Consider the following 16,903-nt stretch of genomic DNA (forward strand, 5'->3'; position numbering starts at 1 on the left):
GGGCAACACAACAGACCTTTCTGGAACTGAGCATGGGAAGTGGCATCTTGTCCCCCAGCTGTCATATTGGTCCTCTCATGTACAAAAGCATTAAAATACGTAGCAAAAGGCATGAGTTAATCACAGAGGTAGAAACTCTTAAGCTATGATTGAGTAACCTTTTCTAAAACTGACTCTGCCTTTCCACTTCTGCAGTACATGAAAAATTGATAAGGCTAATGAAAACTAACAAAACAGAATAAGCACAGCCCTACCAAATCAAGCACTCTCAACAGTTTCCAGCTCATGCCAAAAGTCTTCGGCTAATAAAAATCAAGTAAGTGTAATAAAAATCAAGCTGCCACTTTTTCCCTCAAAAAGAAAAGCCAACTACTCAGGTTGTGAAATTATCCAAGGTACTTCAGTTGTCTGACAATCATATTGATTATTACTCTAGAATTATTCATAGCTCAAGCTGTGAACACAAAGCAACATCAGTTTCTGTTCAACCCCTGATGCCAGTTCAAACCAACCCTTTGATCCTAATTTTGATATAATTAACAAGCAATTATCTACTAAGGACAGCTGGGTTTTGCTGGGCACACACAGGCTACAAGTCAAGGGCTAAGCTGGTTAGAATTGTAAAGACGCATTTGCTTTTAAAATGTTTGGTTATGCAGTGATTTTTCAAGAATTAATCAGATGCTATTAAAAGGAATCATAATATCATGAGAAAGGATTGCAAAACTCTTTTCTAAGAAAGCTCCCAGCAACCACCACAAAGGGACTACTGTAGTCAAAAAAACCCTTAGAATACAACCCAGAAATGATGTAACAGAGCTATCATTTCACTGATTTGTTGTTCACACCATAGCAAAATGACCCATTTCTACAGAATGTTCCCTGAAATGATGAGGATCTCATGGCCTTCTTGCGGGACAAATTCTGAACAGCACGAAGCCAACCAGGAAGGCCAAGCAGGGTTTGGTACCAACGATGCACTTGATCACAGAATCACTAAGGTTGGAAAAGACCTCCAAGATCATCGAGTCCACCTGCTAATGGCTGATGTAGTAAGACAAGAAAAGCCTGTGTACTTCCATTGAAACTATGGATTTAACAAACAAGGAAGCTGTCTCCAAAAAAGGAAGCTCTCGCCCGCAGCCTCGGGAGAGTAAAGGACCGGGGAGATGGGAGTTCCTTTCGTTCGGGTGCCGCTCCCGCAGGCTGGAGCGGGGCGAGGCGCTGCCCAAACGGGACCGCTGTTCGCAGAGAGGCGCTCGCGGGGCACCCCTAGCCACCCCTCACCTGGGGCCGGTGCGGCGGCAGCAGCTGCAGGCGGCAGCTCTCGACCCGCAGGTTCTGGACGGTGAGCGCGGCGCGGTAGCGGCGGCCCGGGACCGCGTCCCTGAAGCGCAGCTCGGCCGGGGCGATGCGAACCCCGCACTGCTCCCGACACCCGCCCGCCATGGCCGCCATGGCCGGCACACGGGCGCCTAGCAACGGACGCACGGCGCTGATTGGGTGGAAAATGGCGGCGCGGCCTAAATCCGCCAATCGAAAGAGGAGAAGCTGGGTAGGGGTGGGGCCATCGGCTCGGCCCAGCCCAGCCCAGCTCAGTTCAGTTCAGTTCAGTTTAGTTCAGCTCGGCTTAGCCCGACTCAGCTCAGCCTAGCCCAACTCAGCCCAGCTCAGCCCAGTTCAGCTCAGTCCAGCTCAGCCCGGCTCAGCTCAGCCCAGCCCAGTTCAGCTCAGTTCTGTTCAGCTCAGCCCGGCTCAGCTCAGCCCAGCCCAACTCAGCTCAGTTCAGCTCAGTTCGGCTCAGCCCAGCCCAGCTCAACCCAGCTCAGCCCAGTTCAGCTCAGCTCAGCTCGGCTTAGCCCAGCTCGGCTCAGCGCAGCCCGGCTCAGCTCAGCCCGGCTCAGCGCAGCCCGGCTCAGCTCAGCCCGGCTCAGTTCAGCTCAGCTCAGCCCGGCTCAGCCCAGCCCGCTCCGTTTACCTCAGCGGAGTCCGCTTGTCCCCAGGCAGGCGGTGCCGATGCCCAAGGAACAGGATTTTTATCCCGCAGCTGTGGCGGTTCCTGGTGGTTGTCCCCAGCCTGAGGCAGCCCCTCCTCGCCCTCACACGCCCAGCAGGCTCAGGGAGCCCCGGAGGGCTCGGCTGCTGTTCCGTGGGCGCCAGGTTGGACAGGAGCTGGAAAGAAGTAAAAGCCCCAGACGCGGTGTTTCATCTTTTTATTATTTTATTAATTTTTGTTGGAGGTGCACCAAAACGGCCACATCATGGGGCTGAATTTCACTGACTCACAGAATCTTTAGGGTTGGAAGGGACCTCTGGAGAAATTCCAGTCCAACCTCCCTGGCAAGACAGGGTCACCTGGAGCACAGGAATGCGTCCAGGTGGGTTTGGAATGTCTCCAGAGATGGAGACTCCGCCGGGCAGCCTCATGTTAGGGTGAAACGTCTTGCGTTTTAGTTTATAGCCATCGCTTATCATCCTTTTGCTGGGCACCACTGAAAAGCATCTGACACCATCCTCTGACACCCACCTTTGAGATATTTAAATGTATTGATGAGATTCCCTCTGTCTTTTCCAGACTAAACAGGCCCAGCTCCTGCAGTCCCTCCTCATAAGAGAGATGCTCCAGACCCTTCATCATCTTCGTGGCCTCGGCTGGACCCTCTCCAGTAGCTTCTTGACTGTCTTGTACTGAGGAGCCCAGAACTGGACACAGCACTCCAGGTGTGGCCTCACTAGGGCTGAGTAGAGAGGGAGGATCACCTCCCTCAGCCTGCTGGCCACACTCTTCCAGATGCACCCCGAGATGCTATTTAGCAATGAAGAGATACCTAACCTGGGACTCGGGCTCCGGGCTGTCCAGCACGGCCCCTGCTGTTTGCCCCAGCTGTTTCCTGCTATGGGTCCCACTCCAACAGCAGTCCAGAAGAGCAAAGGGTGATTCAGACAAGGGTGCTCTTCTTGCCCTAGGTTTCTCAAGGACTGATTACAGTTGGATTAAATTGAACTCAAAATGGTCTGATTTCTCTTCTGGGCATCCATGTGAATCACAGACACGGTCTACATAGAACCAAAGCAGGCACTGACACTCCTGAGTGCTGCTGGGAGCTCAGTGTCTGCAGTGCCAGCGACCACACTAATAATTCATGGCACGCATTTCCTGAGTGGTGGAAGATGTGTTCCTGTTCTGATCCTTCCTGTGCTGTAATTTAAGTGGTAAAATGAAGCTGACAAGAATCCAGCACTTAGACTTGGAGGGTTTGGGCCACTTTGTGCTCTGCTTTAAAGTAACAGAAGAAAGGAGGTGGAACAGCAGGCACAGCATGCACTCAGAACCTCAGACATCGGTTTTGATTAACCCAAAATGTTTTGCCATGGATTACTTCATCCCTTGAAGGTGCATGAGGACTCAAATTATTTATATTTTAAAAGTCATATATGAGAAGCTGCAAACATGGCACAGATCAAAACTACAAAGTACAAAAAGGGCAAAAAGCCTATTTTTAATGGGTCAAGAAACCTAGAGGGGGCAAGGAAAGAGAAGAACCTTTGTTTCTGTTGCTGGAGAAGGATGCTAACAGGTCTTTTTATCCCTCTTAAAGATTCAAATTATAAATACCATCTGTAGGTCACTGAAGAATGTTTGGGAATCTGGCATAGCAAGCACTAAGGGTAAAATCCAAGCATCCACAGAGAGTTCTTTGGGAACACTACTTGAATCTGTTTAATGGTATCATGGTTGTACTTAAATGAAACAAACAAAAAAAAAGGAAAAAAAAAAAAGAGAAGATTACCATACCAAAGAATTAAACTCCTTCTGATTTTTTTATAGAGAATGAAGAACACTCCTACATAGTTTCTCTGGTCCTTTGATACTAATTCTTTAATGACAGAAGTGATTTTTAAAGATTTCTATCTCTGCTGCTTGCTCCAGCCCACACTCACAAGGTTACCACCCCATACGAGAATCAGTATCAAAGACCACTGCTCTCTTTTCACCTGATTCAATGTAGATATGTCCGTACAAATTTTTTAACCATTTAACTAAATCTTTAAGAAACTATTTTTAACTGTGATTTAGCTTGTGTATAGAGGAGCAAAGCCCAGCACTAAAAGAATCCTGAATTCTCTGACATAATTTGTCTGGGCTCTCTTCCTCTGCTGCAGGGCATTATATCCAAATACTTACTATTGCCATCATTATGGTAGCTCATTATGAAACAACATTGGATAATGGACTCTGCTCCTTCCTTTCTTCAGCCTTGGCTGTCTTCATAAGATTTTTTTATTAATCACCTAATAGTCACCCACAAAGTGAAAACTATTGTAAAGGAACAGGTGTACTTCATTTTGATGATGGAATCCTTTATAGCTAGTGCTGAGGTATGGATTATTTATTGTCATTCTCTTCTATCAGTAAATCATATGACCACATTGAGTGCTTTTAATTCTGCAGAAATTCATGATATTTTACAGTGTGATAAGCTGTACAATTAACATTGCATTCACCTTAGCAGTATCAGATGATGAATAAAAAAGCTTTAGAAGTAGTTCTCATTCATCCAGGAATCTCTAAAAACACAGACAAATCACTTCAGAAAGTATTCAAAATGTTAGAAAAAGGGTCAGTTAAAATCATCATAAAGGTGGTTTATTTGACAGTAATTCAGCAACAAGAAATGACAGCGATATCTGAAATAATTAAAGTAGTTTGACCAAACTGCCAGTCATGCTGCCCTTTGTTGCTGGAATCTGAATCCAGAAGAACTGTGATTTGAACTGTGAATGCTGACCTATTTATTTTACTTCGGGAAGAATAAATATTTTTAGAATATACTAGAAGGAAATAGGGCCACTTAGTGGTAAAACAAATAGAGAGTGTGTATTTTTATATCAGCTTTTAGGAATCAGAAACAGACAAAATCCAAATAATGATGACTAATAAGATATATTCCTTTGCATTTAATCTTGCAAATTGCTCTGTTTAATGGAAAATGAGAATGTTCAAAATGACAGATTAGGGCTCTAATTCTCTCTAAAGGTCTCTTCACTCAACAAAGAATTCTGTGAGAAGCAGAACTAATGAAGATTTTATTGGGTCTTTTTGCTCAATGAAACCATCAGTCTTCACAGAACGTGTAAGAATTGCCAATCTCTGAGATGTTCCTCCACCTCAGAATGGGCTGAAGGGAGTGTGACCAAAATTGTTGAAAAAAGTGAACAACAGAGAGATTGTCAGTTAGACAAGGCAATCACAAATGCCTTCCCTTTTTTAACCTTTTTAGAGTGACTCTGGAGGAATTGGTAAATGAAAAATCTGCATCATAAATACACACAGTCACCATTATTCAATCATATAGCTTAGGTCTTCTAGAGCCACACATTGACTATTCTGTGTATCTATGGAGCACAATCAGAGTGGTTTTATCAGCATAATCATTTGGTTTAGCTAAAAAGCCTGACTAGGAGGTCATTCGTGATACAGCTGTAATATGACAACACTGATCTGGGGACCAAGGCTGGTACCAGCACACAGAGCTGAGCTGAAGGTTTTGATCTTATGAGCTCACAGCAGTTAGTCCGAAGTTTTCAGCACCAAAGTACAAGTGTTCCCTTTGTTTCCTGCAGTCTGAAACAATGGAAATGCTTTCTTGCATCTGGCATCATTTTTAGTCACAATCTGTGAATACATCTTTGTTTGTGAAAAATTTAGTAACTCTAAAAGCCTCTGTATCCACTCACAGATTTCATGTATTAGACAAATACAAAAATTGCAGGGTGGAAAGAAAAATTGTTGAACCTCACTGAGAAACATGATGAAGACATATGTTTTTGAGCTGAGCAGATCCTCTGTGATCAAAACAGAACATAAATATGGAGAAACTACATTTATACAGACAATAGGAAATTCAGATAAAGGATAGTTCTGAAAATCCCTCATATAAATCAGGGCTTCTTTAACAGCTGTCTATGGCTTTTAAAGATACCCATAAAACCATGCTGAAACCAGAGCAATAGACTTTCCAGGCTGGTATCAAGATGTCAACAGCTATTGGCATCAATGAATCAATACTAAATTTTCACTATACACAAGTAAGATGTGATTTTCTATAGTTACTAATGGTGAGATTTATCTCACCACACTTCACTGATGGAAAATCAATGTCTAGTCTAAACTTCCCCTATGGTTAGGAGTGAGCTAAGTACCTCCAGAGGATGAACATTCCCCACCCCTTGTAGAAGTATTTAAAATAGAATTCCATATATCACATTGGCTTTAGGCAGGTCTCCTGCTACATCATTACTTAAACAACTTCAAGAATCTTTTTCTTAGGCAATAATGATAAAATTATTGAAAAGCCTGTTCAGATGCTAGTAAATTTAATTTCTTTTTGCCTGAAGGCTGAAAATTACTGCCTAACCATTTTGTGGCACAATTTTTATTATACACGTATCTTCTACAGTTATTATGCAATTTATCCAACTTACTTCCACAGAATCCAAGGATTCTAAGAATCTTATGAATGATTCTTGAAATCCAAGTGCTTAGTAAGATAAATTAAATTTGCATTGTGATCATCCAGAGTATCATTACCACCCCCTGGTTTTCAGCTTTTTAGGTACTGAGCCTTGTGAGCTGTTTCATGTTTTTGTTTCCTTGACTTCAGTTACAGTTGGAAACCATTACCAAATAGATGTGTCTATTTACTTTAAATGCAATCAGACTGTAGTTCAGTATAACCTTTTATGGCTACTTATTGCATTATAGAATCACAGAATCATATAATGATATGAGTTGAAAGGGACCTTAAGGATCATCTTGTTCCATCCCTCCTGTCGTGGGCAGGGACATCTCCCACTAGACTAGGTTGCTCAGAGCCCCATCCAGTGTGGCCTGGAACACTTTAAGGGATGGGACATCCACAGCTTCTCTGGGTTACCTGTTCCAGTGCCTCACCACCCTCACAGTAAGTAATTTCTTTCAGATATTTAACCTAAAGGTACCCTCTGTCAGTATGAAGCCACTACCCCTTGTGAAAAGTCCTTCCTCAGCCTTCTTGTAGGTCCCCTTTAGGTACTGGAAGGTGCTATAAGGTCTTCCCAGAACCTTCTCTTCTGAGAGAGCAGCCCAGCTCTCTCAGCCTGTCCCCACAGGAGAGGTGCTCCAGCCCTGAGTTCATCTCCAGGGCCTCCTCTGGACTCTCTCCAACAGGTCCATAACCTTCTTGTATCGGGGACCCCAGAGCTGGATGCAGTACCCCAAGTGGGATCTCACAAGACCGGAGCAGAGGTTCAGAATCACCTCCCTCGACCTGCTGCCCATGCTGCTTTTGATGCAGCCCAGGATATATTTGGCTTTCTGGGCTGTGAGTGCATGTTGCTGGCTCATGTTGAGCTTCTCGTCAACCAGCACCCCCAAGTCCTTCTCTGCAAGACTGCTCTGAATCAAGCCACTTTTCCTCAAAATACTATCTCTAGTCCTCATGAATGTCAGCATAGCTTGTTGCATTTCACTAGGAGAGGTCATTTGTCTTCATAAGTTACAGATGAAAGGATACTACTTAATTTAGCAGGGTCCTTATCCAATGATGGCCTTGAAGAACAATAGCAAAGTTTCAGGATTGCATTAAATGAGAATTAGAATGTATCTTGCAGAGTATAGATTTACTTACTCCAGGGAGTTTATGCTACTCAGTAGTTTAATGACACATTGTGTCAACATGTGCTTTCTTTCATGAAACTTACACTAATTTTTTCAGATTGCTATTTTAACATTTTGTCCCACACTAGGCAAAAAGAGGAAATGTGGACATTCAACTGGCATTTATTACTTCATTCACTATTTTATATACCTCTTTCCTAATATCTTTTGCTCAGTTTAATCCCGCATTTATATATTTTTCTTGGTTGAGGATTTCTCCATGCTATTTCTTTTCCCTTTTCCAGTCACCCGCCATTTATCAATGCTGCAGTCTACCTGTAAATCTATCTGTAGATACTTCTCCTAGTGCAGTTTAATATACTGTCTGTATTGATATTTTGTATAATGTAGACATTAAATTGATTTCTCCTTTCTGACATACATTGCTGTTTCTGACTGGTTATATCAACCTAAAATAGGTCTTCATCTCCTCCTTTCATCATGTAGTACTTTCACCTTATCCACATTTCACCTGCCATCATGTGGCCTAATTTATCAGATACAGATTTAGCATGTCTGTTCATTATGGTAGTATTAGATATGTTTGAATTTTAGCCTACATATGTTGAACATTTTGCACTTTCTAATTTTTCCTAGCCATAATAAAAAATATTTAATGTACTGAGGAAAAAAAATAAGGCAGGCTTGCAGCTAAGACCCTTATTGAAACTCAAAATTGATATCATATTTTTAACTTGGCAATAAACTTTCTTTCAGCAATATCATTAAGCACTATGTGGTACACAACAACATTACATCCATCGGTGCTGTAGGACAAGAATAGAAACAAGCAATGCATAATAAAAGCAATTATCCAGTGGGAATAGAGGTCACCAGTATTACCAGTCTTGAAGGCTGTTCACACAGAGCTATTAGTTTGGGAAAGTATTGAGAGCTGAATCTCATTTCTTCAGTACTTATTACTTTCTATTAACTGAAGAGGATTCCACAGTCCTGAAATTACAATTGCTCGCCCTTGTTCTTGTGGGGGATTTTAATTTACCAGATGCCTTCTGGAAATACAACAGACAAGAAATAGTCTACGATATTCCTGGTGAGTGTGGAAGGTAACTTACAGGCAGTAGTGAGGAAGCCAACTAGGGAAGGTAACCTGCTGCATCTGTTGTGTGGGGACAGAGAGGGACTGGTGGGTGATGTGATGGTCAGAGGCTGTCTTGGGCACAGTGATCAAAGAATCAAATTCAATTCTTGGAGAAATAAGGAGGGGGGTCAGCAAAACTGCTGCTTTGGACATCCAGAGGGCAAACATTGCCCTGTTTAAGAATCTGTTTGACAGAATGCCTTGAGAGGCAGTCTAGAGGGGTAAAGGAGTCCAAGAAGGCTAGACATTCTTCAAGGGGAAATCTTTAAGGCACAGGAGCAGGCCTACCCCATGTGTCAAAAGATGAATTGGTGGAGAAGACCAGCCTGGCTGAAGAGAACTTTGGCTGAAACTCAGGGAAAGAGCAGAGAGTTTATGACCTTTGGAAGATGGGGCAGGAGGACACAGCTGTCATGAGGTTATTGCACAAGGCCATGTCCCAGCAGCCTTCAAACTGTGGCCACAGGTGGATGAGCCTCCAGCTGTGAGTCAGGATCTGATGGTCAGAATCAGGTAACATGATGGTCTCCACAGGCCTTTGGGGGTCCACTTGATGGGACCACACTTCTAAAAGGAACAGTCTGAGGAGAAGCAGCAAGACCCCGTGATGGAACTGCTGATTTCAGCAGCATCTTTTGAAACCAGTTCAGAGGTGTTCTGGGACACTGGGAAGGGCACAGGGAGGAGGAGATGTCAAGAACACCAGGAGAAGACAGGAGGTCCTAAGCACCTAAGCACAACTGTATCTACTACAAATGTGAACTGGAGCACAAACTTTATGTTTCTGTTAAAGAGGGAAGATGAAGCCAAGGGGTATCATCCCCAATATAGTCTTGCCCAGACACCTAGAGACAAAACATTTCTCAAAACAGACAATTTTATGAACATATTTTCAAGGGGTGAATCTCTCCCACACCTCCTGGCAGAGGGAACATCAGGACTGGCAGCAGATGAAGACACTGCACAGGAAGCAGGGATCTGGCTTCTATTTGCCTCCTCAGGTGGGAAGGGAGGAAGCACAACATGTTCTTCAGTGCGTTCTCCACATGGCTGCAGGATTGTTTCGCCAGCAGACCCACTATGGTGCTGAGCCCTGGTGGAAAAATTACACAAAGGGTGGTCTCAGGGACATGAGCAGCAAGATGTTGCCCTTGAGGGTGCCAGGACTTTGTAGGCACTGTCTGCTCTCGTGGCTGGATGCAGCCATCAGAAAGCTGTTCTTGGGAAGGGCTTGGCAAAAGCACCAGAGGTCCCTACCTTATCCAGGGGCTTATCTTGAGTGTTATAAGGGTCTGGTTTATCTTCCCAGTCCTCCTCCTCCTCTCTCTGATTCTGGGCACTGCTGGATGCTTCCTGCTGGCTGCCACTGTCAGAGCCAGCACTCCTCTGCTTGGGCAGCCAGTAGAACCCAAAAATCGCGAGGAGGATTTCGGCAGAGACCCAGAACCACCACTGCTGGCAGGCAAAGAGGAGCAAGCTTTCCTCACTGAGTCTGGTCTGCTCCTGGATGCTCTTCCCCATCTCCTTCAGTGAAGTCATCTCCTGATTCAGACGCCCCTCATGCTGCTTCAGGAGCTCTTCCGTGACCTTGAGTGGGTGGTCATCCATCAGCAGCGTGAATTGTAGGACACCCAGCACCATGAGGATTTGGGTGACGCTCAGAGCCATGGCCTGGAAGAGGAGGAGGGAGAGAAGGGTCTCAGCAGGGCTGAGTGGCAGGGAAATGGCAGCTGGGACAGCAGGGGCAGGAGACAGGGGGCAGGAGGCACAGTGCCCTGGGGGCAGGTGGGAGATGGGGTGAAGGAGCCCAGTCACAGCAAGGGGAAGGATAGGGAAATACGTGGGGATGGGGTCACATCCCCATGAGCACTCCCTATGTCTGGTAGGCCTGGGCACCTCTGCAGCTGGCCCTGAGAGTGGCACCTGCCCTGCCCAAGACACTCCAGACAGCCCCTGCCCACCCTCCCCAGCCTTAGAAAACACCCAGCATGGGCTGGTTCTTACCCAGCGCTCGCTCAGTGCAGCCTTCCCCCTGCCTGTCCCATTCACTGCTCCCTTGAGCTGCACTGCAGCAGTGAAGCTGCCAGATGGGGCACGTGGGGCCTTGTCCCCTCTGATGTCACAGGTGCTGGAGCCCCATGGCCACACCCCACCCTGCCAGCCTGGGCTTTAGACGGAACTCCGATGGAACCAGAGAGTTTACGACCTGTGGAAGAAGTGGAAGGCCACTGAGGAGGTCTACACAGCTATCATGAGGTTATGCAGGGAGCAAATCAGAAGGGCTGAAGTCCAGCTAGAACTTAATCAGGCTGCTGCTGTGCAAGAGAATAACAACGTTTCTATAAATGCATTAGCAAAAAAAAAAAGAAAGGTTAAGGATAATCTTTATTCTTTATTGGCTAGGGGGAAATGTAGTGACAAAGAATGAGGAAGAAACTGAGGTATTAAATAGCTTCTTTGTCTCAGCCTTTATAGCCACTTGTTCTCCTTGTACCTGGGTCCCTGAACTGGAAAACAGAGACAAGGAGCAGAAACAAGCCTCCATAAATCAAGGAGAAATGGTCAGCGACCTGCTACACCCTTTGGACACACAGAGGCTTATAGGGCCACATGGGATCCACCCAAGGGTTCTGAGGGAGCTGTTTGAAGAGCTCACTGAGCCACTTTCCATCATTTACCAGCAGTTCTGGTATACGGGGCATATTCTGTGATTCTGTGATATGCTCCAGTGTGGGGAGCGCTGAGACTGGTCTCATTGTTGATCCCTGCTCCAGCAACTGGAGCACCTCACACTCCTTCTCCTCCTCCTCCTCTCCTTTCTCCTCCTCCTTCTCCCCTTCTTCCTCTTCCTTTTCCTCTTCCCCCTCCTCCTCCTCCTCCTTGTCTTCTTCTTGTCCTCTTTCTCCTCTCGTGTTGCTGATTGCAGGGCTGTTCTTCACACTTCTCACTCCTTCCTCTGCTGGGCAGCACAGGCCTCTCACACAGGCCTCCCCTGCAGCTCCAGCACTGCCAAGCGTGGACACCTGAGCCACAGACACGGATTTGCCTGTACCAAGAGTGACCTTCTCAGCTGCCTGGGAGACACAGGCAATATTCCCACTTAGGAATAGGTGTGCAGGGACAAAAGTAGGAGGCCTGTGTACACACAGCAATCTCCCAGCAGCCATCAAACTGTGGCCACAGGTGGCTGAGCCTCCAGCTGTGGGTCAGGATCCAATGGTCAGAGATAGGTAACGCAGTGGCCTCTGCAGGCCTTTGGGGGTTCACTTGATGGGAACACCCTCCTAAAAGGGACAGCCCAAGGACAAGCAGCAAGACCCCGTGATGGAACTGTTGATTTCAGCATCATGTTTTGAAGCCAGTTCAGAGGTGTTCTGGGCCAGGGGAAAAGACACTGGGGAGGAGGAGATATCAAGAACATCAGGGAGGTGCTAAGCACCTCAGCACAAGTGTAATCATTGCAAATGTAAATTGGAGCACAATCTTCATATCTGTTAGAGAGGGGAGATGGAGCCAAGGGATATCAGCCTTCAACAGAGTCTTGCCCAAACAATCACAGACAGAGCATTTCTAAAGACAAACAAACCATTTATTAACTTATTTACAAAGGGTAGATCTCTCCCACACCTCCTGGCAGGGAGAACATCAAGACTGGGAGCAGGTGCAGAGGCTGCACTTTCACTGACTGGTCACTCGCCTTCAGCACATATTGCAGGATGCCCAGCTCAGCCAGGATTTTCGTGATGCTCAGAGCCATGGCCTGATAGAGTGGGTGGGAGAGAAGGGGCTCAGCCGAGCTGAGTGGAAGAAAAATGGGAGCTAGGGCAGCTGGGGCAGGATACACAGGGCCCTGGGGACAGATGGGAGATGGAGTGAAGGAGCCAAGACACAGCAAGGGGAAGGATAGGGAAAGTTGTGGGGATGGGGGCACATCCCCAGAGCACATCTCCATGGGCACTCCCTGTGTCTGGCAGGCCTGGGCACCTCTGCAGCTGGCCCTGAGAGTGGCACCTGCCCTGCCCAAGACACTCCAGACAGCCTCTGCACCCTCTCCCCAGCCTTAGAAAACACCCAGCATGGGCTGGTTCTTACCCAGCCCTCACTCAGCGCAGCCTTCCCCCTGCCTGTCCCATTCACTGCTCCCTTGAGCTGCACTGCAGTGGTGAAACTGCTGGATGGGGCATGTGCCCTACGGCCACACCCCACCCTGCCAGCCTGGGCTTTGCATGGACTTCAGATGGAACCAGAGAGTTTATGACCTTCAGAAGAAGGGGTAGTCACACAGGAGGACTACACAGCTGTCCTGGGGTTATACAGGGAAAAAATCAGAATGACCAAAGCCTGACTGGATGATGACAAGAGGATTGAGGGCACCCTCAGTCAGTTTGCTGATGACACCAAATTAGGTGGGAATGTTGATCTACTGGTGGGTAGGAAGTCTCTGCAGGGGGATCTGGACAGGCTGGAATGATGGGCTGAGGCCAACTGGATGAAATTCAACAAGGTGAAGTGTTGGGCCCTGCACTTGGGTCACAACTACCCTAGATATTGATCCAGGCTGGGGGAAGAGTGACTGGAAAGCTACCCAGCAGAAAATTGCCTCAGGGTGCTGGCCAACAGCAGGTGATAATAAGCCAGAGTGTGCCCAGGTGGCCAAGAAGGCCAGTGCCATCCTGGCCTGCATCAGCAATAGCGTGACCAGTAAGACTAGGGAAGTGTTCTTCTGCCTGTACTAAGCACTGGTGAGGCTGCATCTCAAACCCTGTGTTCAGTTTTGGGCCCCTCACTACAAGAAAGACTTTGAGGTGCTGCAGTATGCCCCAAGAAGAGCTGGTGAAGGGCCTGAAGCACAAATCTGATGATGAGCAGCTGAGGGAGCTGGGGGTGTTTAGCCTGAAGAAGAGGAGGCTCAGGGAGGTCTTTATCGCTCTCTACAGCTACCTGAAAAGAGGGTGTAGCAAGGTGGGAGTTGGTCTCTTCTTGTAGGTAACAATCAATAGAACAAGAGGAAACGGACTCAGGTTGTGCCAGGGGAGGTTTGGAATGGATATTAGGAAAAATTTCTTCTGCAAAGGGTGAATGCGAAGCACTTGAACAGTCTTCCCAGGAAAGTCATGGAAATGAAAGCTAAGCAGCACAAGGTAAGTACCATATAAGGCAGAATAGGAGAAAGCGCCAGAGTTGCTTTGCCTGCTGATGAAAAAGGCACATCTGCTGTGCTTTTGCAACCTATGGCCACGCCGTGGCAGTGTGGTAGGTGGTGCTCAGACAGCTCTGGCCGGGCATAGCACCCAGGGAGAGCAACACTCCCTTCCAGAAACATTCCTCAGTGGTTGACTTCTGGGCACTGCATGGCCTTTCCAGCATGTCAGCAAATTCCATGTGCATTTTGGAAGTGCAAGAGGTTCCAAAAACCATTGCAGCTGCTGTACTATAACTGAATACCCCTATTTCTCTGAATATAACTGCTTGGTGAAAAGCAAAAAAATTATTTGCAGGAGCACTATGAATTCTTAGGAAATATTGAAACAACAAAAATAAGTTCTTCCTGGACTTCATAAATAGCTTAATGAGGATCAGTACTATTTGAGAGGTGTTTTCAATTAGAGAAAAAATCCCATTGAAGAGCTCTTAATGTGATCTAGCAGGCTAATAAATACATCGATCATACCTCGAAGAGTCTGCTACAGAGAGCAAAAATCAGCATCTTTCAGCAGTCTGCTGGCAGTGGATCCACCTCTGCTCTCATGAGTTCTACCTGGCACAGCAATGCAAAAGGGCTGGACATGCTATGGGAGAGCATGACAGGGAGGGAAGGGGAAGGAGGAAAGTCGAAGACAAATGTCTCTCTGTTCTTGCTGGACACACAGCCACGCTCTTATCCACATAAGCTCTGAACTACTGGAGTGTGATCTTCTAATATTTGTATATTTTAAAATAAAAACATTAAGTTTAGCCGTTTTTATTTCTTATATCTCAATGTGTTCTCAGATGAGATGTTCTGAAGAGCCACAGCAGTTACCATCACAGAACTATCCCATACAAGTTTCCTGCAGTTTTCTTGATAAACATTTCAGCACCTCAGACTTTTAGAATAAGAAGAGTACTTGAGGACAGTGCTTTTACGTTCTTCCACATTCTCAGTTGTTAATGAAACCTTGCTTCCAGATTTGTCTTTTCCTTTGCACGAATCAATGATGGGTAGATCACAACTCTCCACTGGTCCTAAGAGGAGACACTTAGCTGAGCCCACAGCCACAGGAATAATAATGCACTGGGGATGTGTCTGGATGACTTATTTCTCATTTGTCTTCCCTTGCAGGCTTACAGCACTGAGCACAGCTGTGCACTGAGCTGCATAGATCAAGCAAGCTACTGTATTTATGACAGTGCTCTTCTTTTCTCTGTTGCCAAAAGAGTGGTCAGATGAAGCACAGCAATTTGCACTGCTGACATCTATTATCACAGTATTTTTATATTTTTGGCCACACTCTGAAAATAAATTCATCTGCCCAATGCCATTATTTGTTGAGGAAGTTTAACAATATTTTAATACTGATTTTAAATTCCTTATATTTGAATTAGCTGCTTATACTTCACAGTGGCATAATCTAATTCAAATTCAGCTTTCAGCAACCACTGGAACATTTCCCCACAAGTACCTACCCACAGGGCTATAAACCAGCTTACAAAGTTTCTCAAGTTTCTAGCCAAGGACATGAAAAGCATATCTTTATGGTAACATCATGAGGCCAGCGCCCCTCCATCATCCTATATAGCTTCAGGGCTCCAACCAACCACAATATTTAACACATCTCTTGCTACATCTTGCCAGAGATCGAGAAGCATTTCCTGGCAGTCAGAAAAGTTGGGGTTTCATAGTCAGCAGTGACTTTTTATAACATTTAACTAAAAAGGGTCCTGTGATCATCCTAGCAGATTTTCAGCAGTATAAATGCCTTGTGATTCACCAAGATCTAATTGCTTATTTAATTCCAGTAGTTGGAATTGTACTCAAACTCATCTTTTAGAGATTGTGGTATAAAAATCTTCAATTCTTATGTGCTTGTATTCTTCAGTTGGTTACAACAGCTAATTATTCTTCTCTTTCCTTCTTTATTCTCTGTACTGCCCTAGATCAGGGTCCATCATCATCCATGGATGAACTCATTATGTCTCTAAATCCTGGATGAACTCACTATGTCTCTAAATCCAACATCTGTGATTGCAAATAAAAATTCTCTCATATCTGCAGAAGTAATCAAGGACATTAAGAGAAGTTTTATTGACATTTTTGGATAGTAGGTTGTTGTTCTTGTATTTTAAATACATTACTCTCATTCCAGAAATCTCTGACTAGCCTCATCTTAGTTTTATATTCAGTCTCCACTTAGAGACTAGAAATTCCAAGGGCACAGAAGCATAAAAACAGTCTATTAACACGTAGTTAAAATTTACAAACACCTATTCCAGACATGAAGGACATTGAAAGGTAAGATATTTAAGGTCTTTGTTGTTTCTGAAGCATTTAAGAACTATGGACAGATGAAAGATAAGTAAATATAAATGTGAATGCAAAGAAAGAAAAAGTAATAAGAATACCAGTGTAAGTAGCTTTTCTCTTGCTCCCACAATACCAAGATCACAACTGAAGCACAGTCTGGGGTGATTACAACTGAATATACTAGGGAAGCTTGCTAGGAGTTTTGGCACATAGTCCTTGAAGTATCTGAAGGCAGTGTCAAGAATGTGAAGAAACGACAACCATTTCACACATTGCTAGACCAAAATAATTAACGAATAACAATATAACATTTTAAAAGGCTAACACATGAAAACATTTATGCAACGAGACAAAAAGGAGCTGTAGGTCAGTAGCTGCAATCTAGAATGATGTGGAAGAATTCACTCATGAAACAGCAGATTCAGAAGCTGGAAAAGTTGAAAAAATATTAATATTATTCAATATATAATATGGTGAAAGAGTATGTTAATGCTTGTTATTAAGATCAATGCGAACAGTAAAGCATAATGAAGAGCTGGATTATTTACTTGACAGGTTTGTAGTAGATGGAAGGGTATGTCAGGATGCAGGTTTATGT

At 45.1% G+C, this 16,903-nt stretch overlaps 1 protein-coding gene and 3 long non-coding RNA genes across 6 annotated transcripts in view; 2 read left to right on the forward strand and 2 right to left on the reverse strand.

Moving 5' to 3' along the window:
* CFAP47 (cilia and flagella associated protein 47) overlaps positions 1 to 1,499 on the reverse strand; it is a 281,915-nt gene extending 280,416 nt beyond the window's left edge. The window contains exon 1 of one of the 3 annotated variants that reach the window (XM_064646845.1): positions 1,288 to 1,495. In XM_064646845.1, the coding sequence (XP_064502915.1) occupies positions 1,288 to 1,458 (171 nt within the window). In that variant the 5' untranslated portion in view covers positions 1,459 to 1,495. Of the gene's footprint in view, positions 1 to 1,287 lie in introns of all 3 variants that reach the window. The other 2 variants (XM_064646846.1, XM_064646844.1) reach the window with 2 other exon arrangements.
* Positions 1,500 to 1,699: 200 nt separating this feature from the next.
* LOC135410275 (uncharacterized) lies at positions 1,700 to 4,547 on the forward strand. The gene is made up of 2 exons (XR_010428595.1): positions 1,700 to 2,378; positions 2,576 to 4,547. It is a non-coding gene; the product is annotated as an uncharacterized LOC135410275 (long non-coding RNA).
* Positions 4,548 to 12,368: 7,821 nt separating this feature from the next.
* Positions 12,369 to 13,022, reverse strand: LOC135407129 (uncharacterized). The gene is made up of 2 exons (XR_010426716.1): positions 12,894 to 13,022; positions 12,369 to 12,561 (listed from the first exon to the last, which is right to left on the reverse strand). It is a non-coding gene; the product is annotated as an uncharacterized LOC135407129 (long non-coding RNA).
* A 61-nt stretch (positions 13,023 to 13,083) lies between these two features.
* Positions 13,084 to 15,325, forward strand: LOC135407134 (uncharacterized). The gene is made up of 3 exons (XR_010426719.1): positions 13,084 to 13,207; positions 13,788 to 13,942; positions 15,124 to 15,325. It is a non-coding gene; the product is annotated as an uncharacterized LOC135407134 (long non-coding RNA).
* Positions 15,326 to 16,903: the final 1,578 nt, after the last annotated feature.

The sequence above is a fragment of the Pseudopipra pipra genome, chromosome 2 (assembly GCF_036250125.1).
Source record: "Pseudopipra pipra isolate bDixPip1 chromosome 2, bDixPip1.hap1, whole genome shotgun sequence".
Classification (NCBI taxonomy): domain Eukaryota; kingdom Metazoa; phylum Chordata; class Aves; order Passeriformes; family Pipridae; genus Pseudopipra; species Pseudopipra pipra.